The following is a 24,682-nucleotide window of genomic DNA, read 5'->3' as shown; positions in this document are numbered from 1 at the left end:
CGTAATTTTTGACTTCTTCTCTCACATGTGGATCCCACTTTTCTTCTAACGGTCAAAAAATCAATTCTCAAAATCCCTACCAAACGGGCCCTAAAATTTTAAATATGCATGCTCGATTAAAACCAAATAACCCTGCCACAAGAGGAAAATTTTGTACCTAGGCAAAGAAATCCCATCGCCAAATGGGATGTGAATTCTTTATTATTTAGGGCCATGGTGCAGACTCTTGAGTGTTTTTTAAACCATTCCAATAATCTGTCCTTTATAATAATATAAGCACAGATTTGTTTAAAAATATGGAAGGAATCTGATCTAGATAAACGTGATTGATAAATTATTTAAGGGCAATTTTATATGGATTTTGAAATCCAAAAACTGTTTTCGCACCCGTTTGCCTAATTTTATGAAAACATATTCAATAATTAGAAAAGTTTTTAGAGGAAACTGATCGAATATGACTTTCTTTAAAGCACATTTGAAAAAAAAAAGTGCTTTCAAAACTTAGTTTGAAAAAAATAAATAAATAAGATAGCGCTTCTTTGAAAAACTCTTCTACAATAAGCAAAAACAAAAGAAAAATTCATGTCAAATGGGCCTTTATATAGATAGGATGGACGAACGGTTCCTGGTAATACTATTATTATGGCGCAGAAATAATGATACTGCACTCATCAGATTCATACTAAATGCATGCATGCATAGTACTAAATTTCATTTACCTATGTTTAATATTAGTCCTTTTCCGCATATACAGATAGAGGAAAACAATAGGAAATATACTCACAAATTGTCTATACCATCTATATGCACTATACAGATCGATTAGTTGGAGCATAAGATCCTTGAAGCAGTGTTCATATGATTATTGGCTTTATTTATCAGCCAAAACTAGTGCACAAGTTTCAATGGAGAAGTTTCTGAATCCATATGACAAAGAATACATGAAGATGACCATGTTAAAGCATGAGGAAACGTTTAGAGAGCAGGTATATTGATTTCTCTACAATTTTTTATGAAAATTTCTGAAGATTAACCTCTTATATATGAACACAGTGAGCTAAAGATTTCACTCACTTCAGTCGAGCCATGTCGTTTAAAAGCTTATAAACCCATCTTCTTTTAGCTCGAAACTGTACCCTTTTTTCTTTTTTTCTTTTTTGCAGATTCGGGAACTTCATCGTTTGTATCATAAACAGAAGATACTAATGACTGGTGTAGCGAAAAATAGGCAAAATATGCACGATTTTGAGTCTATTTCCGAGCAAATGAATGGTCATGGCGATGTACATAAGAAGGCACGACAGTATCTCGACTTGGGACAGCCTGCTGAGAATTTCGAAGAAGAAGACGAGAGTGAACTTGAGCTGACTTTAGGCCCAAAAAGTTATTACCGGAAGAGGAAAGATACGGAAACTCCATTAGCATCAGATTCTGGGCCAAGTTTTTCTTCTTCTTCAAGCCGTATAAAGTTTACAACAAGACAAGAATTATTAAATCCTAGTTTCTTTAGTATAAAGAAAAATAGTTCTGAAGTCGAAGAGAAATTGAGACAAGATATATTAAATCATCATCCTCGGCTTATGCAGGTTTTAAGCTCGAACATGACTTGAAAAAATAATAAAAATCCCATTCGGAGTCAGTATGATAACTTTTATAGACTGATTCCGTGAGTTCTAATATCAATTCTATGCTTAAGCTTGATTAGATTAATTCCGTGTTCGGTAGGGATTAAAATTTAAATTCTAATTTTAATTCAATTAGTCAAAGTCTACTATTCATCTCAACCACATAGTTTATGTGATCCATAACTTTCCAATTACAAAATTACTTTATTAAGAGACGTGTGAACATAAATGAGTTTTATTTATTTATTTATTTTTAATCAAAATGAAACAAGAACTTAATATCTCAACTTACATATATCTAACATGACAATATCCATATATTAGTGTTGAAGCCAGCTCCTCCTCAGTACTTTTCTTGCGACTTTTCGTTACTTCCATTGTAAATGACATTTAGGGTTCTTGATTGTTTTACTTTATAATGCCATCTGACATTAAGGCCCCATTTGGTAGGAATTTTTTGCCCCAAAAAATTGATTTTTTGACTGTTATTTTACTATTCAAGTCGTAATTTTTGACTTCTTCTCTCACATGTGGATCCCACTTTTCTTCTAACGGTCAAAAAATCAATTCTCAAAATCCCTACCAAACGGGCCCTAAAATTTTAAATATGCATGCTCGATTAAAACCAAATAACCCTGCCACAAGAGGAAAATTTTGTACCTAGGCAAAGAAATCCCATCGCCAAATGGGATGTGAATTCTTTATTATTTAGGGTCATGGTGCAGACTCTTGAGTGTTTTTTAAACCATTCCAATAATCTGTCCTTTATAATAATATAAGCACAGATTTGTTTAAAAATATGGAAGGAATCTGATCTAGATAAACGTGATTGATAAATTATTTAAGGGCAATTTTATATGGATTTTGAAATCCAAAAACTGTTTTCGCACCCGTTTGCCTAATTTTATGAAAACATATTCAATAATTAGAAAAGTTTTTAGAGGAAACTGATCGAATATGACTTTCTTTAAAGCACATTTGAAAAAAAAAAAGTGCTTTCAAAACTTAGTTTGAAAAAAATAAATAAATAAGATAGCGCTTCTTTGAAAAACTCTTCTACAATAAGCAAAAACAAAAGAAAAATTCATGTCAAATGGGCCTTTATATAGATAGGATGGACGAACGGAGGCTTCCTATTCTTTGTTTATGATGTATTTTAGACCTACCACATGAAAATTATTCCAATTAATCAATATCTTGATGTGTCTGCCACCAAATGAACATTAGATTCCAATAATTAAAACAAATTTGAATTGAATGAACCATGTCCAAGAAATCATCTGATCTCCGAATTTAAAAGTTACTTATAAAGACACCATCATCTCAGACATGGACATGAAACCATATTTTCTCGACTGTCCCTCTTGCCTTTTTTTAGTGCTTCACTTTTAAAATCTTACCCATTCAATGAATCATAAAAAGAGTGACATTAAAAGATTTCCAATTTCCAATATGTGAACTCTAGCTTTAAGTAGCTTAAGGAAATTGTAATAATATCACGTCGAAGTAGATATGCGGTGTGACAAAGACTTCCCTTTTCCGTTGATGTGAAAATAAGAAAAGTAAATTGAGACTAGCTAGGAGAGACACAGTGATTCTCTGCACCCAATTAAACTATTTGTACATTAACTTTGACATCGTTGTTGATGGATGATATGACAAGACTGTGATGATTGAATTAAATGTGTAAGATATGAAAGATGATGTGAGATTGTACTAAGTGTAAATTTGATAAGCCAAGCTATAGTTACAGTGTCAAAATTAATTTCAAATCACTAAATAGTGGATGTGGGATGTCTAATCACAGCCGGTGACAATTCTAATTCTACAATAACCCATCTCTAATCACATCCAGAAACAATTCTAGTTCTACAAAGGAAGCTCGTGAGTTGTAATTCTAATGACTCCGAGCTTCTCCTTTTGTAATCCATGTCGGTGTATGAAACATCAAAATAATGGGACATAATGTTAACTTTCACCAAATTAGAAAAGTTGTCTCTGTGATCGACATGAAGATACAAAACAAAAACAAGAACTCTCACTTTTTACCACAAATTCTTAGTGTTGCAACAATTCATCAGTCATTAGACATATTAACAATCATGTTGTACGCGTGCGTGCGTGCGTGTGAGAGAGAGAGAGCTCGCCCCTTGGGGCACTTCTCCACTGGCAAAAGAAGGTTTCTCTCAAGGCTGGCAGTTCAGAGGTCGTGGATTCGATTCGTGGGGCTCTTGGAAGGCAAGACATATACTGGAAGGCAGGATTTATCCTGGAAGGCAAGGTGCAACGTAAGTTGGCTCACTAGGCACTTTGGCAGTTCAATTGGAAAGGAGCTCGGATCCTGGTCAGTAGGAGGCACATCCCGCGATTTAATTGGTCCGTGTGAAGAGGGGTCGGATCACAGACCCAAGGAATAGTCGTCGAAGGTGGACACCTTGCTAAAAAAAAAAAAAAAAAAAATTAATAATAATAATAATAATAATAAAGAGAGAGAGCTCATATGATATGTAGGAGACTAATGGCTCTATGTGTGGGTGTTGTGGGAGGGGGGTGTCATAACACAAAAAGTTATTTCAATAGCTGACTCTTTTGGACAAAACTTCTATGGTTATGGATTGATATCATGAACCAATCTGGGGGAAAAAAAGGAACTGAAAATGCTGTCTATCACCTGGTTAACAGATTGAGAAGGTAGCGGTCCTGAATCAATGTTCTCGTCGGTTGGTGGACTATGTCGTCCAATATTACTGAAGTTAAAGATGCATATCATCGGTATAGAAAAGCATAATTCTCTTGATGCCTAAACAATCTTTCGAATTCCTAGGTACGAGTTATCAGTACAATCTCTAAAATGTGCTTCTTGGTCATGCAATATTTAGCATGAACAGGGGTGTCAAATGCACTCTAAAATGATGCCCCAGCACTTCATGTTTAGTTGATTAAAGAACTGGAATCTTACCCGGAAAAGTAAAATCAGCTCTCCCTTCCCTAATGGCATTCTGCTATATTAACCTGTCTCAACCAATTATTTTTTCTACATATTTGAACTTTAGTTCTCGATCAATTGAAGAATATGTTGTTTTTACTTTTAACTACCAGTAGAAATAGAAAGGCAGACACAATCATGTAACATTTAAAATAAAATGTATTCTTCACACGGAAAGTCATCACTGGGATTCACGAGCAAACTACAAACATGTTTTTACATTCCAACAAACAACTAGACAAATACACACAAATCCACAACTTTTCTAGCTATTGAATATTATCAGACATGTCAGAATGCCAACAATATTACCCTTCTCTGCGTAACTTTAGACCACTAAGTATATTCACTTTTTAAGATGAGGGAAACAAGTGACTATATCGGCTTTGGGGTGCTTTGCTTCAACATGTTCCTTGCACTTCACCTCCGACGTGGTGCACATAAAAGTCTGCATACACACCTTGCACTGCATCGAGTAACAACTAAAGAATCAATCAAATCAAATAACTGACATAGTTACCAAAGTTTGTCATTCATTATGCATAATATCAGAGGAGTGAGACCAATGGACCCATCTTATAGCAAGAAATCTGTTTAATTAGAAGCAATTGTTCAAAGCATCATGGGAAATCAAAGCTGCATTTATACTACTGGCCGAAAGAAGTAATTTGCAATTAGCAGGAATGGCATTAAAATCCATGTTCTAGATTGTACAATACTACTATAATGCATTAGGAGCGAGAAACATGACTAAATATCAGAGAACACATTGGACTGCTTTACAAATTACTCAAAGAACTACATAGCATCAAAAGAATTTCGAAAAAAGGATTTCAGATGACAAACTCTGAAAATCTAAAAGCTTTTAAAAATGAACGAGCAGCTGAAAGAAAAGATTTTGCAGGGATTTAGTTTTACAGTTTTCAAGTGTCATAAAGAAGAACAGGAGTTATTTGGAACACACTAATAAATGCCTTGAATATTTAGCAAAATGTTATGATAAACACAAATCATTTAAGAGATTGCTGCATTTGGAACCACAGCTTGGGAACCTACCAAGTCCAATCCCCTAAGAATTGAAATCATTTTGTCTTTCAAATAATAGACCCAGCTACGTGGAAATCATATATAGAATTCAAACTGTATCCAAATTAACATTCGAAATGAAACTAGCAAACTTTTAAGATTTCAAATATAAAAACATGTAGCCATGGGGTGGGGAGGGAGGTTGGAGCTCCCACAAAAGATAAAGGAAGCTTTTAATAGAGATTTTCAGCTTTTGAAGAAAATTGTAATGGTAGATGAAGTCCCCAGAGCTTTTTCACGTTTGACTTCTCCTTCATGGAAATCCTCTCCACCAAAACTTGACAATTTTTACTCTACATCCCATATAAAAGTGACAAAATTTACCCAATTTCTTTAATTGTTAATTACTCCGTAAATAATATCACGTTTCACTAACTGTTGTAATCAAAGAAAAACATACGGAAATAGATTCTTGCGAAAACAAATAACATGAATGTACAAGCTCTTTTCCACGTGTACGAGAGACGAGAGTGTTTCTACAGTTCCAAAGGAAGGGTACCTGAATATTCATAGCTTTTTTGTTGGCCTCGAGCTGGCTTCCTATGCAGATCGGAAAATTCAGAAAATCGAACAAAAAGTATCGAAAACAAAAAATAACGTAAAAATGACACGAATTCACTCAAAATCAAAAGCTCGATTAAAAAAAAAAAAAAAAAAGGGATTTACCTTTCGCGGTTTTCTTATTTTCCAAGTTCCTTTCACGAGCCATCTTGGCCTTTTGACCATTGCCTCCACCCATTTATGCCTCTACCCTTGTCTTCTGATGATCGGAAAATCTATAACTTCTAGAAACCCAAGCTGTGCGCGGAGGCGGGCTCCGAATAACAGTGGCAGGGGGATCGAGGACAAAACTGGGAACATATATAGCAGGGATGTTCAGTGAAACGTCTTGAAGTCGCCTTTTTCTGTTTATGCACCTGTTTGTGCCAAATTATTGAAAAAATGACACTGAAAAATATAGTCGTTATAAATTTCATATAAGAAATAAAAGTCGAATGTGATGGCTCGATGTGATGGATAACGATCATATTTTTCATTTTAATGAGATAAAAATGAGGCTCAATTAGTAAAATAATATTATAAGTAAATTTAATTTATTTTTTTATTTTTTAACCATATATTTTTCATCAAACTTAAATCTAAGAAGAAATACAACTGAACAATCAAACATTTCACTTTGTATGCTTATGATTTATGAAATTTCAATGTTTAAAAGGTAAAGCTCTTATATGTTGACCTAAATACATAAATCTAGATCTCATGATCAATCTGAAAATCAAAATTAAAATCACACGCAACTTTTCACCTGATATGACTTAAAATTAGATAGCAAAATTTCTACGACTTAAAAGTTGTATATTTTAGTGCTACTTGGAACTATCACAAAATAAGGAACAATTAGGGATGTTAATGAGTCGAATAGAGTTGGTTCGTGAGCCGAAATTTAAGGCTCGAGTTCAGCTCGGAGAAAACGATTGAGCTTTATTTTGGGGCCGAGCTAAAATTAGGTTCGACCCGAATTTTTGACTCGATCCTTTTCGAGCTGAGCTGGGCAAGCTCGATTTTAATTGTAGTTTTGGTATTTATTTTTTTTAATTAATAAAGAAGGCAACATGTTGCTGCCTAACAAGGAAGCAACCTGCCCGCCTTTTAAAATATATATATAAGTTTGTGAGCCCGAGCTGGCGAGCAATACGAACCGGGTCAGGCTTTGTCCAGCGACCCAAAATGGGGCTCGGATGGGCTCGAGCATTTTTTGAACAAAGCTACGGACGGTCCTAGCCGACGAACTCGATTGCCATCCTTAGGAATAGTACTACTAAACCGCTAACATTATCCCCAATTTAATTGAAAATCGCATGCAGTTCGAAGAAGGGTTCGATCTCATGGAGACACGATTTCATATACAACATGAAATATTAGAGAAACGCAATACTAATTTGAGAGAGAGAGAGAGAGATTACAAAAAAATTCATGCACATGTTAGAGCATATCAAAGAAATTTTCTATTTTTAAATATCATATTTTTCAATTTAAAAAGTTCTATAAATTTAAAAAGTAAAAAAAAATTTAAATACACCAACAACCTCCTAATCGTTAACACTTTTAATATAACTGCTCACAATATGTCTTTATTATTTTTTCTATATGTTATTTTCACTAGCTTTCCTGGATAGTATTATATTATTTTCCTCAATTTTCTTTGTATATAATCTTTAATTGAGTCAATATACGTAGCATTGAAAATTGGAATGGAATGTATTTAATTATAGAGGCTAAATCTGGCTCTCCAAATTTCTATTTACTATTTTAAAATATTAATTTGAAAAGTCTCTTATATCACAATTTTAAAATTTGTCTCTTTAAAATACAGCATTTCATTTTTAATAAATCTTTTGAAAATACTCTTAGACCCTATTAGCTAAGGATTAAAATTAGGAAAAAAAATCAAAACTAAGAGGCTAAGTATCACCCATTTCAAAATTAATAACTCATATTTCAAATTTTAAAAATCAGATATTTATTAAATCATAAATAAATTACAAGTCACAATTTATTTAATGATTACAAATCACAAATATTACAAATTACAACTTATTATAAAGTTATAAATTATCAAATCATTGTTCACAAATTAACAATTTTTTAGATCACATATTATTTTGTTAGCACAATTTATCTTTTTCATTTATCACATATTATTTATTGGTCACAGATTAACTAATTTAATAGTCGTAGTTAATCAAATAATTTATGACCACCACCAACACTTGTGACCACCATCTCACCACTGCCTCCAGCAGCAACACAATCACCGTCATGCCAAAACTACTACCATCATCTCGACAGCAAAACCAATGCCTCAAATAAATCAACCCATCGTAGAAAACACCACCATATCGTCGCACCAGATCTACCGCCACTAAAACAATTATTACAGTCATTGCCAGGACTACAAATTGGGACTCATCACATCCATCGCCACCACCACCACCACCTGAACAAAAAATCGATGATTTGAACCCCAACCATTACCACCTCTACCACCACACCTCCAACAATCCCCCATCTCTACCACACCACCACGACCACCCCTCCAACAATCCCCCATCTCTACCACACCACCACGACCACCAGCAATACCGCCATCACCACCAATCTACAACTACAACTGCAGTCATCGCCACCACCATCTCCATCACATGAACCAAAAATCACCAATTCAACCTTTGCCACTACCACTACGACCTCCACTACCAACAATCTTCCATCTCTACCATACCACATATTCAGCCCCCCGCCACCAACGCCATTACATCCTACCACCATACGGTGCATAGCAGCGACTTCGAACAACATAGAATTGCAAGGACGAAATCGTTGAAGTGGCGATGCACCGCTCGATTTGGATGCAGGTAATAGGTGTGCAAATTGCTATCGATGACGATGATCGACGTCGCGCAGCATTGTTCTGCATCTGGCGGTGACGACGAGGTAGAAAGAAAGAGAATAAAGACATAACGGGTTGAAAAATGAGGAAGGAAATGGATATTAGAGTTTGAGGTTTGAATATATAACTAATTGAATTTTATAATTATTTAATATTTAAAATTGTATTATCATATGATTTTTGTATATATAAACTATACTTTTAATTTTTGATATGCAATCTTTAAGAGTGGACTTCTATATAATTTCTACATGAAAATATAAAATAATTTGAGTCACGTGGCAAAATATTACATAATCTATTAAATCTCCATAATAAAACTAAAAAGATTATAAATTATTATAAACATTGTGGATGTCAAACCTATATGAAATTATATCTGATTATAAGAACTTTTAGAGGAAGTTGATATAAGTAACTTTTCCATAAAACACTACAACAAGAAGTAGAAACAAAAATAAAAGCCACATCAAAAATATTTGAAAGCTACAATATGCACTTCCTCCAAATGCTAATCTAGTCAAATAAGACACCTGTAGAAAATTATTCAAATATATATTTAAATTCATTTTTTTTAATTTTAAAAGCAACTTTTGATTTTAAAAAAGTACTATCAAACAGACCTTTATCTCTTAGCCGCTTCAAATTCTTTTTGTAAAGTATCTGTAATCCATTCACAGTTCACACAAGCAGTAATTAATTTCATGGCATCATTTATATAAGATTATAATAATGACCTTAAGCTATGTGTCTTTTAATACACATCCAGAATTATGTGTTACACGGAATAATGTTCACTGTGATGGACACAGGTACTGGTGCGTCAGTGTCAATGTTTGGGGAGTGTTTATATATAGTCTAAATTATAGATAAATATAAGAATTTTGCTAGAAAAACAGGAGACCTGACACGCTCCCTGACCGAACCTCGCCCATGGGCGTGGGTCTCGCGCCAAAAAGGGGGGACCCCCCGCCCGTCTAATGGTGGTGTTCGTTTAGGCTCCTTGTTTTTGTAACAAAGCCCTAAATATAAACTAGTAATGAATAAATTGTTACTAATTGTGAGTCACTCGAACGTTGTGGAAAAAAAATAATTAGCGTATATAAATTGTTTATAAAAATGAGCCAAATATATTAAATAAATAGAAAGACAGAATCAAGTTTAACATGATAATAAATACTTACATATGGTAATTCATCATCTTAAATTGTTTTCATGATTCAAATAAATTGGTTTGTGTTCCCATATAATTAATAATTGAGCTGGAAAAGTTTCCAAAGGCCTTACATGATGGGAAAGCATTGTTGGTATCAAAGAGCTATATCTCCAGTGAGTAAAGGACTGCTTTGAATTTTTCTTCTAGGCATTTAAGATCTATGTGTTAGGAATTAAATGTTACTAATTCTGTCGGGATCAGTGGAATGTAAAATAATTTAGATTGAGAAGAAAAATAAGTGCAAGGATGACACAAGAATTTATGTGATCCGACAATCATGCTTACTTTCACAAATCCACATCAATTTTTCACTATATCAACAAAAGAATAGGAATACAACAATATGTATTTTATTTGCCCATGCAGTGACAATTTCAATTTTCTCTCGTTAGCTCTCCACACAACTCATTCCCTGTGTTTTGTATTCTTGTGTTATGTATATTTCAAATTTAATCTGCACATTTTATTTAGGGTAATGGCAGCAGAAGCCCCAAACATTTATAATACTAGCAGACTTTTTCCAAACCTTTAATTTGTTACAGTCGTCACCCTTAACCTTTCAAACGTTGCATATGGGGCCCCTTTGGACGATTTTCATCCAAAATTCCGTTAGTTGACCAAAAAATTGATTTTGAACACATTTTAATAGTTTTTAAATGGGCAAAATTGTAACTCCACATTAAAATAAAATTAAAAAAGGGAAAAAATAAAATTGGTCTTCTTCTCCACCCACCTCAAATCCATCCCCTTTCACATAGACAGGCACACTATCCACAGGCATATGATTTCACATAGATAGACAAATTCTTGCGAAGAACCCATATCGGAAATGGCCTAAGAACAAACCCTATGTTCACAAGCCAATACTCTTCTTCAGTAAAACAAGACACATTAATTGTTTGAGCCAAAAAATATACCAATCAATACATTTTCAATTTTCAAACCCTGATTCCATGGATCTACAAAGAAAATTCTTCTACCCAAAGCATACCAGTCAATATTTAATTGCTCAAGAACATCAATCATCCACTCAGGAAGCATAAGCTGCTTTGCGAACCATTGGCGAGCTTCATCACCTTTTTAGTCTGATGCCTGTCTAACATTGTCTATGTCTCTTAAATCTCGACGCTGTTTTTGGGATTCGATTTCCAATTCAGGTATGAGTTCCGGTTCAGGTTGGAGTTGGAGGTCGAGATTTGCTGGTTCATATTAAGCGGGTTGAAGGGTGAGAACGATGGAGGCTAAACAGCGTGCTTGGTGTTGAGCGTCGCGACGGTTCTGGGCCTGCCATTGTAAGGAGATTTCTCGACGCTTTTGTTGGTCTGAGATAGCCGGCCGCTTGAATGGACGGCGGAGTTCGTCCGTTGCCATCGATTTAAGCCGCGGGTGGGGTGGAGAAAAAGACCAATTTTATTTTTTTGCTTTTTTTTTTTATTTTGATTTTAATGTGAAGTTACCATTTTGCCCTTTTAAAAACTATTATAATGTGGTCAAAATCAATTTTTTTGTCAACTAATGAAATTTTGGATGAAAACAGTCCAAAGGGGCTCCATATGCAACGTTTGTAAATGTTAAGGGTGCAGGCAGCAATAGATCAAAGATTTGGAGAAAATCTGCTGGTGTTGTAAAGGTTTGGAGCTTCTTCTGCAATTATCCTTTTATTTATAGAGGATGTCATGAGACAACAATTTGACTTCAATTGTGGGCATATCCATTTGATGCAATTAATTTCCATTCCTCAGTTGCGTCTGACTAAGAAAAAGAAACCTGTGCATCATATTCTTTGCATTAAGTGCAAAGAAGAATTTTCTACCAAACTTCGAAATATGTGAGCCAACTTTGAGAAATTGTGAAGCCTAAATATTAGGCTCCATTATTCATGAATAATAGCCTTATTCGACACTATACCCTTCTCATAATTAACACATGGTTCTTTTCATGGATTTCTCTGCTTGTACATAAGTAGAGTTGCTAGAATTTCACCAATATTTCGTTGGTTTGCTCCTTTTTTTTGCTATTATCGAATCAAAAATTGCCAAGTGTATTGCAACAAAATTCTAATAACATTTTTCTATACACACAGCAGGGTTGCTCTCTTCATGGGTAAGTTTAATCTAACCATGAAACTTCTATTTAATAATATGCTATTTTTCTCTTGAAATCATGTGACAAAAACATGCCATGAACCTCCACTTTAATGCTAGTTGACCTCATTGTTTGTTTGAACATAATGTTTTTCCAAATGAGAATTATGTCTTATTATGGTAATTGATACTATCAACTTGGATATATAGTATGATTCCTTTCTAATAATAATATTGACTTGAACGAGCCAAGGAATTTCTAATGCATGCATTTTAAAACATCATATCTAAGCATCTCTACAAAAATTTGAATTACAAAAGTGAAAGTAATTTAAGTCGAAACAATTCCATTATGCAATAACATGTGTATTTGATTCCATGGTGCTATGGTGCATGGTTTCACAAAAAATATATATGTTTTAAGCTACATGCCTCATTTCTAATGTGGTGAATTTGCTGTAATCTTATAACGAGTGATTCTTGTAGATATTCACAATATTTCGATGACACGAGATGTTTTAACATGAAACAGCACGATAATTTAGTAGACACTTGCATGAACTTTATGTTGAACATTGTACCACTGCATGCTATTTTGAAAGCATCTTGATATTTGTTTTGTAGGTAATATTTTCATTAAAAAGAAATCTCCGTGCACTCTTTTGTGGCGTCTATAATTAAATCAAATACCCAATGTTTGTCAAACTCAAAAAACTTCCATATTTGTAGACATTGAGAATACGTTAGAGAAAACATTCTTTACGTGCCTTGGATTGCGAATATGTTAGAGAAAATATTGGATTTGGGCTTTTTTATGATTAAGAAAATTAATTTATTCATTAAGCGTGTATTGAATAGAAGGAATTAGGGGAAAAAAATCATTGGACAAACAATTTTCATGAGCTTTTTCAAATTTTCTAAAAAAAATTGGTGAGTCGCCCACCTTGGGTTCGCCAGTGCCCACATAGAGAGGTTGGCACCTTGGATCGTTGAAGCACTGTCCTAATCATAGCCTCATGTTTTCCAGCTGAGAAAAGAGGTCTCATCATGTAATGACCTTGTTGCGGAAGCTTTCTTCAAAGATTTTCAAATTGGTGATTTTCGGTCTCAATTCAACGTACATTTCTCTACCAACAATCAAACCAATCGATTCCGATCCACAACCAATATGATTCACCTTGGTTGCTATTCAATCTTATCTATGAAGGACAAGAAACGGTAATGTGTGACCACAAAGATTAGGAGAATACACCACAAAGGTATGCTATGAAAGAACCACCAATTACATAAAGTAAACAAGTGTTTTGAACACTTCTAAGGGTCGTTTTTCAAACACTAAAGGGGGTAACCGAATTTCTCTTATTTTCTTCACAAACCACATAAGAAAATAGTTAGGGTAGTTATATACACTATAGGGTTAGACTTTTAATTGGACCAGAAAGGAGGTAAACGGGCCAAGATTCAAACCATTTAAGAGGGAATACAATTGGATCGGGTGGAGTTCATGGACTTATTTCATTCATCAGTCCATGCCTAGGAAATAATTAACCCACATTAATATCATAGTCCAAGATTTATTGGGTATCAAAAAACCCAACAGACCCAATTTTTTCCTTGCTTTTAATTTAAGTCATTATCCAAAAGTTTCCTAAAAAAATGTCAATTTTTATTTTTAACCACATATTTTATATAATTCAACAATTTTAACTACTAACTTGCACTTTTCTTGAAATCCAATTTGCTAGAAGTAGATAATTGTATTTTAACGTGTCCAACAGCTAATTATACAATAAATTTTTTATTAAAAAAATGGGCAGAAAACATTTACATGAAACAATTTGATTCAACTTTTAATTAAAAATGCAATCTAAACACATCCATAACAAATAAACATGTACAAGAATTTAACTATAAATAAATGTTTATCGCGATTAAACAAAAACAAAACAAGTTACGTACTTAAGTTCTAGCACAATCACACTATCGAACTGTTATGCTTCGACACGACCCATGCTAACCTTTAGGGTAGGGAAAAAGGGATGAGTATGAGGAATATTCAATAGGATACGAATATTAATACAATCTCAAATAATATCTATCATTCATATATTAAAATAAATTGTTTCGTCATATAATATCTTTATAACCTGTAAGAGCTCATATATGTCATATCATTGGTACCGGATGACCATATATGTCATATTATTAACAAAATATTTATCAATGTGAAATAACAAAAATTAAATGGTAAAAACCACTTGTATGTCGTATTCTACCTTATAAACTTCAAATGCTTTTCAACCAAATGAAGAATGCTGAAATAGAAAATGTGCTATAAATGCACTGGACAATTCCTTCTTGATTTAATACACCAAAATATGGAAGGAAAATGGGTAAAAAAAAATATGGGAAGACAAGTTATGAAATGTTGAAATGAAGGAAACAGTAAAGTGGGGTGAGAATAAATAAATAAATAAATTGAGGGAATCTTTCATATTAGTTGGGTAAGTGGTATATATATCTATATCTCTCTCTCTCTCTCTCTCTCTCTCTCTCTCTCTCTCTCTCTCTCTCTCTCTCTATATGTGTGTGTGTGTGTATGTGTATATATATCCACTATGTAAAATATTCAAAAACACGTGCATAAGAAAACTCAATTGTCGGTTATTGAAAAATAAATAATAATTAAGATAAATCAAATCTCCCTTTTTTTATAAATAAATTTTTATTTAATAAAAATCAATTAATAACCTATCAAAAACTTGCTCTATACGCATGTCACCCTTTAAAATTTTAAATTTATTAAATAACTTAACTAAAGTACAATTTAAACAATATCTTTCGACCTTGATAACTTGAACTCCACTAATCCAAATTAACTCTTTCTCGAGCCTAATATGCAAAATTAATTAAGATCTATTCAACGAGCTCGATATTCATCACTTATTATTGTTCCTTCAATATTTAAATATTTGACCCAAATAAAATTGAAATTTACTATATATATCACGTTAGTCCCTAACTTTTCAAAATATTAAAAATATAGCATAAAAAAATAAATTCTACTCTGAAAATTTTCGGGACTTCACACATCGACCTCTGAATTTGTTCACACGCCCTATCTATAATAGCGTCAAAGGTTTGTCATTTATTCCGCCCCGCCACTAAGGGGACCGCTAATTAAGTTTCCCATTTAGTTGAGAACCCCATTCTTTCCAACACCCAATACAAAGTCACAAACTCCAATCTACGAATCATATGCCTTGCTTATATCCAATTTAAGGGCCATGAAGCTCTTATTCCTATTAGTTTATATTTCCTTTTTCTTTTTCTTTTTTTAACCTAAATTGGGTTGGATTTTTATTTTTTTAAAATATTAGTTTCTTTATTCTAGGCACTTTTATTTGAAAAATATCATTTCATTTATTTCACGTGATTTTTTATCTTGTTTCCATCTTTGTGATATTTCTAGAGTTTAGCATGTACCCTATAAATACTAGATTCTTTTCATAAGTTTTGCATTACTGAAATATAGAATAATTGTAGACACAGTTATTGAATTTGTTCTCTCCATATTAATCAATTGAATAAAATAATTCGTTCTTCTATCAATTAATTATTTGTCTTTTATCTTATTGTCTGTTTGTGATCTATACTTCATATCGTGTCATATTTATTACTTGGGTCCGTTTTATTTCCCAACAAGTAGTATCAGAGCTATTATTTGTGATTTGTTCAAGATTTTTATTATTGATGATAATCATGAAGTATGAAATTTCGCTCTTGGATTGGAATACAAGATTCTCATTGTGGCAAGTGAAGATACAAGCTGTACTCCTGCAGATGAATTTGAATGATGCATTTTGGGATTTAACAAAATGCCCACAAGTTGGACAACGGAAGAGAAACAACATAAGGATCGAAGGCACTTTCACAAATCCATCTTCATCTCTCTAACAATTTACTTCAGGATGTTTTGATGGAGAAAATGACAACTGCATTTTGGTTAAAGCTTGAGCAATTGTACATGATTGCAAGTTTAACAAGCAAATTGCTGAGTAGAGGTTGTATTCTCATCTCACGGCAGAAGGCAGATCTTTGAAAGATCATTTGGCTATGTTCAAAGAGATCATCCCTGATTTGGAGACTTTTTAGGTAAAGTATGATGAAAAATATTTGGCCTTAATCCTTTTGTGTTCACTGCTCGCTTCGTTTTCTTTGTTTGGAGACACGATCTTGTGTAGTCGTGATACTTTCACCAATGAAGTGCTATGATACCTTGTTTTTAAAAGAGAAGATGAAGTATTTGGTTGATCTAAGGCCGGATATGGGGAAGACCTTGTTATTCATGGTGATCGGAGAAGGATAAGTCGGGGTCCAATATTAGTAATCAGATTTGTTATTATTACAAGAAGAAATACCACATTGAGATGGACTGAGACAAATTCATAACAAAGGTAATTTGACTACAAATCATGTAAAGCAATCAAATACTTCAGATAAGACTTATATATCGAGAGCTATTTTAGTCATGGAGATGCTTTGATGATTTTTGATATAGAATACAAACCTAACGAGGGGTAGGCTATGGATACAACTTGCACGTTCCATATGTCCCCCAATCGAGATTTTTTTGAAACATATGAAACAGTGATGCAAGGTGTCGTTGTCATGGATAACAATGAACCTTGTTAAATAGCTGGTATGGATAGAGTTAGATTGAAGCAAGTGGATGAAATATATAGAACACTTAACCGTTCGACTTAAGAATGATCTCATTTCGTTGAGTACTTTTGATTCAAAATGGTATACCTTCTCTGGAGGAGGTGGAGTCTTGAGGGTTCGGAAGTGTGTTAATATTCTATTGGAAGGGCAGAAGAGGTCCCAATTATATATCTTGCAAGGTCGGACAAAATTTGTGAAGAAAAGTCAGCATAGATTTATTACTGTGGTGGAGATTCGATTTTGTACTACACCTTTGAAATTTTGTTTGAGATCCATATTGAAAAATACTACTCAGATGAGTTTAGAAGATATGGATAATTCCATTTTGCCACCATTACTTGCGATCGTATTCAATTGTTATGGATACACCTATTAGAGATATGTACGTGAATGCTGATTTAGTTGTACACGTTTTTAACATTTTTGAAGACGTTGAAACTAGGTAAGGGACCTTCTATGAAAGCATTGAGAGTTGATTTTGCTACAGTGTTTTGGCACTGTTTGATAATTTTCAATGTTTTAAAAACTGGACCGGAACCGGTCAAATATCCAATTCGATTAAGGCTTAAAACTCGTTTAACTAAAAACCAGGAAAAAATCATTCTATTTATCCGGTTTAATGACTAACCGGTGACCCGAAACCAATTTATCCAGTTTTGTCGGTTTTTTATTGTATAATCATAAACTATAAACTCGAACTTTCAACCTAGTAATTGATAGGCCCGAAAAGTCGAACATGTATTTGTTGGCCCATCTATTTATAGGACACCATTCTAGTGCTTTAGTAAAAGGATTCCAATGTGGGATCAATTCCTTTGGCCGTGGAACACCGAACACTTGTGTGTATATATAATGGATTTCAATGTGGGATCTTTCGTGTTACTGTTCATATACATTTTGGGGGTGTTTGAGAGTAATTTTTCATCCCAAAAAATTGATTTTTTGACCGTTATTTCACTATTTCAACCGTAATTTTTGACTTCTTCTCTTACAAGTGGTTCCCACTTTTCTCTTAACAGTCAAAAATCAATTCTCAAAATCTCTACCTAACAGAACCTTTATAGTTAATTAATTTTTTTTTTCTTTACCTTGCCTTGATTATTAAAAAAATTAAAATTCTTCTAACATTAATTAGCAGTATTTTCTATTATCCAATCTTATTTTAGTGTTCAAAATCTTTTATTTATCTTTACTTTTAAATTGAGGTGATGGTTGATGTGAAACTTTAAATTTTCATGTTATTTAGCTATTGACATTATTGTTTACTTTACGTTATTGATTTATAAGTTATCTTAAATTATATAATTGAATTGAGTAGCACTTAGACTTACTTGATTGTAATTAATTGGTTTTGTGATTTGATATAAATATTTACTTTTCATTCTTTATAAATGTATATATATATTTTTTTATTTTATAAAAGTCTCCGGTTCGACCCCGGTTCAACCTTCTGATCCTTGACCCTTCCTTTTTTTCGAGTAGATGATCAGTCCGATTTTTAAAACATTGATAATTTCTAATTTTTTGTGAATTTTGGGAAATCCTGTTTTTGGGTCCATGTATTCGTGTTAGATACAATGGAAGATGATGAGTATTTTTGTATTGGAAAAAATTTGGTACTTATTGAAGAGTTCTGATTTTATCGTTCCCACTCCCCACTCCCCACGCCACCCCACCCCACCCATGTGTAGCAACTCAAAGGTCGCAGCAATAACGTTGTCACCTCCTACTTCAAACACGTCAGCCATTGAACCGGTCCACAAAATGTGTTTTACAACGAACTTGGAGTATTAGGAATTATTTTTTTTTTTTATAAAGAGGAAATTATTTTTTATTTTCATCTGATTATCGTGTGTGTATTAAAAAATACAGACAAATGAATTCATAATATCACGTTTTCATGTGGAAGGAATAGAATAAATCTCCCCAAATAAGTAGTCATCCCTCGAGCCCTCAACCAACTCCTCCGCTGGATCTAAACTCCTAAAGAAATTTCCAAATCAGTCCTCCAAAACTCTCACAATACCCATCTCCCTCAACATCTAAGAGAGAACAATTTTGTTTTTCTTCCTCCTATTATATGACATTTTTGTAATGTTCAAAGGTCAAAGATGTCTCTATATAATAATTAAATACCTTACTTTGAATTATAAATTACACTGTGGAAAATTTGCAACTTTATTGAATGCATTCATATTACGATAACAAAACATTGCTCATCATATGTGAATCAATTGTACCATAAAATCGTCAAAACAATCAAACATACATTTAATTGTATAACTAACCATTTATGAGCAAGAAAACAAATAGAGAATTCCGCGTGTTTTAAAAATATTACTAATCTTCTCTGTTTTTATATTTTGTGTCACAGACGCCCCTAACCATTTTTTGAACTCTATCACATCTATAATGGAATTAATATACCTAAAATGTCATTGTGAAGAAAGCGATATTTTTAACTATTAATTACAATTTTATTTGTTTGCTTTAATAATTAATTAATACTTAAATATTTTATGCAAAAAAATCTAAAATATGCTAGTGGGTTTAAATTTAACTTTGTTGAAGATTTTGAAAATAAATTATTTAAACTTATTATTTAATTATGTATATAATATGTGTACATGATTTAAGTACTAACAAATAAAAATCACATCTATAAATTTAAATTATAATAAGATATTAAATATAAAACATGTATTTTCAAATTAAAGTAAAATTTATTTTCTATAAAATACTATACACCTTCAAAAATAGATAATAATCATGATATATAGTAAAATAGTATGTTAGAATACATATTAATCATTGCAATATTTCAAAATTTATTAGATAATAATCAGGATAATAGAAATCGCAATCGCAGAAAAAACAACAATATAATATGATTATAATTCGTAAAGACATTTTCGGTATATTAATCTCATTTTAAATGACTCAAAAAATGATCAAGAGACATGTGTGATATCAAAATTAGAATTGGGGAATGTTAATGATATTTTTGAATAGATCAAATTTCTAAATATTGTCTCAAACAAATAAGACAAATCTCAACAAGGAAAAAAAAGCAATAAGTAAAAAGGTAAATTGCCAAATGCCAAATTCTAAATAATCCTAGTTTAAGACAAAATTCATAGATTAGGTACTCTATTCACCATCAAACATTACCATGTAGACGGCTGATCCGTTTAAGAGTCCTTTTCAAACATGTACACCTTTATCATGTTTGGCCTGGACAGTGGGTCCAGCGTTCAATAATCCGTGGCCGAATATACCTTTCTCTGCTCCGCAAAATCCTATTTTTCCATGTTCCCAGTAACATAATAATCCCAGGATTGCTCGTGTGATCTTAACTTCTAGTCTGTTTCTCTCTCGAAACCTACAGTATGGAAGTAGTCGAGTTTGTGCTATTGGGGATTGTTGCTTTTTCTGCGATTGTGGTTTCGATTATCCACTGGGTTGAAGTACTTGATGAGAAGGTGAAAAAAATTGGTAATGAACAAAGTCCTACAAAAGAGGTGGAAATTCATGGTTCTGTAAGCAACAAAAGAGTTGGGTCGGTTGTTACAGAATCTTTGCAACAAGAACATAATAGAAGTGTCGGCGGCGGCGGTAATTGTGAGGTTGAAACCCCTGAGATTTCTGCGGGGGAAAGGTCCCTACAAATCGAAGAACCAGTACAACAAGTTACAAATTGTTCCGACAAAGTTGGGGTTTCGGAGATTACAACTGAAGACAGTAAGATCAAAGGGAACGAGATTCATACTCCGAGGAATAATAATGAAGAGGAAGAGAGATTCCTTGATGATTGGGAGGGGGTAGAGAGAACAGAATTGGAGAAGAGATTTGGTGATGCAGTGGTTTTTGTTGGTTCTAAAAATAATGCCGTTCGAATTGACCATGATTTGAAGCTGCAATTATATGGTCTTCATAAGATTGCTCTTGAAGGGCCTTGTCGTGCACCACAGCCAATGTCATTGAAGGTTTCTGCTCGCGCAAAGTGGTAGACTAAACTTTCTTTATGATCTTAATTATTGATTTTAGTTTTTAGAGTTGATTTTTTGGTTATTGGAAATGTTGTTGTGGGTATACATGCCTGCAACTGAAGTAAGAAAGCTGTTCTTGGAGAATTAATGGGAATACAGATTTTAACTTAATTTTGTAGGGTTCTGCATTGGAGAGAGTAACTTTTAGAAGCACATTAGAAATTAGATTTTTGTAGAATTGGAATTTTTAAGGACTTACAGACTTCATAGAGATAATTGTTACGAAAACTGGAGTTCGACTTGTCGGTGGAACATTTCTTACTTTTGAGAAATTTGGGGAACGGAAAGATAAAGAGTATTTGTGCTTGATTGTTCTTGCCTAGAATGTGATATTTAAGGTTGTTGACTGCTGGTTTTTTCACTTAGTAAAGTGTTGTAGCATTGAACCAGAATAGTTGTTCTTGTGATTAATGGACTATACTGTCACAGGAATGCTTGGCAGAGTTTAGGAAACATGAATCGGGAGTTGGCAATGGAGCAGTACGTTATGCTTCTTTCAAGGTCGATTCCTGGATGGAAGGTAGACGAGATTTTCATTTTCATTTTCATTTTAAGCAAACGATTATATTATAATTTCTACATTGTGGAAAATATTTAACTTTGTTTGCTGACACAGGGCGAAGGAAGAACACCTGCTTCTCAAGATGCAGGAACTTCTGATGATCTCGCTTCCCATGGCCAAAATAACTATGAAGAATAGTAAGTCTTTTTAAGTATCCCTCGTTTTTGTTTTGACTAGTGACGTTAAGATTTCAACTTGTGGATTAGTCATCAGAATCGTCGCACAAAATTAGGTAACCTTGCGCCCCTTCTTCTCATAAATTAAAACCGAGCTCTCTATCACAGAGAGATTGTTTCTGCTTTAATGGTTCTGCAATTTTGGCCTGCTTAAATACTGGTAATCTTGCACAGATGGTGCAGGCATGATCCAAGGAACCACCCCATCTTAAATTCTTAATACATATTAGAGACTAGACACATCTACTGACCGGAAAATTTGTTATAATAGATCGATCATTGCTCTCCAGTTCTGTTTTCTGTTGTTCTGAAATAGAAAGATTAGTTTTTGGCATCATTTCAAGACTTCCTCTTGTGCTTTGTGTGGCGTTAGCAAATTTCTGCTTCTTGACAGCAAGGAGTTATTAAAGTAGTCGAGGTTAAGAGGAAATTCCACTGTTTTGCAGGTTGCTCGAAGCATAATATGCTGGTTGCTGTCGACTTGACAGTGTTGTTTAAAGATTCAAGCTTGGGTACTAGGATTTAATACGATAATGAATGTAAATGTATATGCTCCTGAAGTCTGACATTCTATATTATTACTATTAGGATTAGATTAGTATTCAGATTTTTTTCTTTCTCCAGAAAGAAGGATTCATTTCGGATCCCAATTATTGCATTAGAGTTGATAGTTTTCCCATTTTGCCCTGGTTTGAAATTGAAATGTGCGATTTGTCCATCCAAATAGGAGTTGAGTAAATGTTTGGTCGGCGGCAAACATTTAATCAATGCGTGCGTGATTGAAATGGTACTTCCATGCAACCAAGTGTCGCAAAGAAGAGAATTTTTGAAAATTTATGTGCGAGTGAATAGAGACAATTGTCCTTAAAAATTTTCTATTTTCTAAGGAGGCATCAAAATGGAACATGCTACACTGATCGAGAGGCTTTGACAGCTTACCTGACTGTCACTCACAATAGGGGACGGCCACACTTTTTTTTTTCAACTTTTTTTTATTCATGCGGATCCCACGTATGTGAGAGGCAGTTATACCTTCTGTCACAAATTTTCTATCATTTTAGCTTAATTCTATCAAAATTAGGAGTAACTATCAAATATATATAAGACCGAGTAGGTCTTTTTTCATTTTTGTTAATTAAATAACATTTGTAAATAAATTAAAATATTGTATGAAAAATTTCAATTGGATTATTCATTATCCACCAAACGTAATATAAAATTTCACTATCAGGAGTCATCATTCGGTAGTCACGCATATATATAATATACATATTGCAACGTTTAAAGAATTTCATAATTAGATTCAAGTTCCTGTAATTAAGTTCAGAATTAGAATAAATTAGCTTCTTTGTCTTCTGTTTGATTGGAGAAATGAGTAGGTCAAAGCTCCTATCAACTACAACATTAGATTGCATGTTTCAAATTGATTTTATTTCTACTTCAACTAATTTTATTATTATTTTTTTGGCTTTCTCGTTGACTAAGGTTTGAAAATGTCATTATGAATACTTAGAGCCCAAATTCACCAACTTTACTCCGTTAACAGTTATGCTCTTTCTTCATAAAAAGTAGCCAAACGAAGCCCCCGTTTGGCCCCCATTAATTTATATTACATTACATTACATTTTTTTCTCTTCTATTTTCTGCCACACAATCTTCCATAAAATAATATTACACGTAAATCGAAAATTTTTCTTTCTTTTTCAACTATTTATTTTTCAAAAAAATATTATTCCTCCAACTTTCAACTCTACAAAATGGGGGCCAAACGGGGGCTAAATCAGGAGTAATGTTATTCATCATCATTGGTGTTAAGCACCAATCTAAGTTATCGTTACATTGCATTAAATGATAAGCTCATTTAATTGCAAAGTCATATAATTCATTTAATTGAACATATAAAGTGTTTCCACTTGTATTGATGCTGCAGTGCATAATGTTATTCTTTATAAAATTCTTTTTTTTTTTCTAAAAATTATTTTTAACTATATATCCACACGATAAAATATTTTACATGTAAATTGAAAAATTTTATTCATACTTTTTAACCACACGTTCTCCAAAAAATTACCATTCCAAACTCATTTTTCCAAAATAAAAAATAAAAACCTCATTAATATCGATATCAAACATGTAATAAGCAAACTCTCAAGATCAAACTCAAGCATTAATTTCAACAACATATTCATAATTACTATTATAGATATATATTTTTTCACTTATTTTGTGAGACCAATTATCATTTTTATTTTATAAATTTGCCAAACGTAAATCATTTACTGACATTCAAATATTATTTCTACTATAATTTTTCTGATTCACTTCTGTAGGCTTTTAGCAAAGACTGGCAATGGGTCGGGTTTTGTCGATTTTGGGTCTAATCCAACACTGAAAAGTGTCTAAGTCAATCTGGGGGCAATTGGGGCCCAAACCAACCCAATCTCATTGCAGAAACTAAACCAAACCAGTTAAGTTTCATCTTGGGTCCAAATTAGTTAAGAAAACTATTTATCGAATCATGTATACATTTGACGAGTTAGTAGTCAAATCAGTTTGCTGGTCAAATCTTGAATTTGCAGGACAAATCTCAAGTTTCATGTTAGAAAATTGAGCAAACTCGATATTTAATATCATCAAGTTTATTGTAGAAGTCTCGAGTTTGCGAGCTACAAAAGTATAAAAATTACATGTGGGCTAGGTTGAAATTGGGTCGGTTGTGTTA

General features: G+C 33.1%; 3 protein-coding genes across 3 annotated transcripts; 2 read left to right on the top strand and 1 right to left on the bottom strand.

Annotated features, from left to right (window-relative positions):
• Positions 1-630: 630 nt before the first annotated feature.
• LOC111397025 lies at positions 631-1,710 on the top strand. The gene is made up of 2 exons (XM_023023687.1): positions 631-986; positions 1,164-1,710. Exons 1-2 carry the CDS (start codon positions 906-908, stop codon positions 1,608-1,610), a joined length of 528 nt encoding a protein of 175 aa, XP_022879455.1. The 5' UTR covers positions 631-905; the 3' UTR covers positions 1,611-1,710.
• Positions 1,711-4,752: 3,042 nt separating this feature from the next.
• LOC111397022 (uncharacterized protein At2g23090-like) lies at positions 4,753-6,623 on the bottom strand. The gene is made up of 3 exons (XM_023023684.1): positions 6,364-6,623; positions 6,197-6,237; positions 4,753-5,077 (listed from the first exon to the last, which is right to left on the bottom strand). The coding sequence occupies exons 1-3, from the start codon at positions 6,434-6,436 to the stop codon at positions 4,958-4,960; spliced, it is 234 nt and encodes a 77-aa protein (XP_022879452.1). The 5' UTR covers positions 6,437-6,623; the 3' UTR covers positions 4,753-4,957.
• A 13,771-nt stretch (positions 6,624-20,394) lies between these two features.
• LOC111397021 (acyl-CoA-binding domain-containing protein 3-like) lies at positions 20,395-22,684 on the top strand. The gene is made up of 4 exons (XM_023023683.1): positions 20,395-21,179; positions 21,652-21,742; positions 21,839-21,921; positions 22,407-22,684. Coding segments are annotated over exons 1-4 (792 nt in total). The 5' UTR covers positions 20,395-20,562; the 3' UTR covers positions 22,408-22,684.
• The last annotated feature ends 1,998 nt before the right edge of the window (positions 22,685-24,682 follow it).

This window comes from Olea europaea, chromosome 7 (genome assembly GCF_002742605.1).
Source record: "Olea europaea var. sylvestris chromosome 7, O_europaea_v1, whole genome shotgun sequence".
NCBI classification, from domain to species: Eukaryota; Viridiplantae; Streptophyta; class Magnoliopsida; order Lamiales; family Oleaceae; genus Olea; species Olea europaea.
This window is presented reverse-complemented; position numbering and strand designations above follow the sequence as displayed.

Coding starts and splice junctions, on each gene's coding strand:
- LOC111397025 (XM_023023687.1), top strand. CDS start 906: ATGGAGAAGTTTCTGAATCCATATGACAAAGAATACATGAAGATGACC. Junction 987..1,163: donor AGGAAACGTTTAGAGAGCAG/GTATATTGATTT, acceptor TCTTTTTTGCAG/ATTCGGGAACTTCATCGTTT.
- LOC111397022 (XM_023023684.1), bottom strand. CDS start 6,436: ATGGGTGGAGGCAATGGTCAAAAGGCCAAGATGGCTCGTGAAAGGAAC. Junction 6,238..6,363: donor AAATAAGAAAACCGCGAAAG/GTAAATCCCTTT, acceptor CGATCTGCATAG/GAAGCCAGCTCGAGGCCAAC. Junction 5,078..6,196: donor AAAAAGCTATGAATATTCAG/GTACCCTTCCTT, acceptor TACTCGATGCAG/TGCAAGGTGTGTATGCAGAC.
- LOC111397021 (XM_023023683.1), top strand. CDS start 20,563: ATGGAAGTAGTCGAGTTTGTGCTATTGGGGATTGTTGCTTTTTCTGCG. Junction 21,180..21,651: donor GTTTCTGCTCGCGCAAAGTG/GTAGACTAAACT, acceptor ATACTGTCACAG/GAATGCTTGGCAGAGTTTAG. Junction 21,743..21,838: donor GGTCGATTCCTGGATGGAAG/GTAGACGAGATT, acceptor TTGCTGACACAG/GGCGAAGGAAGAACACCTGC.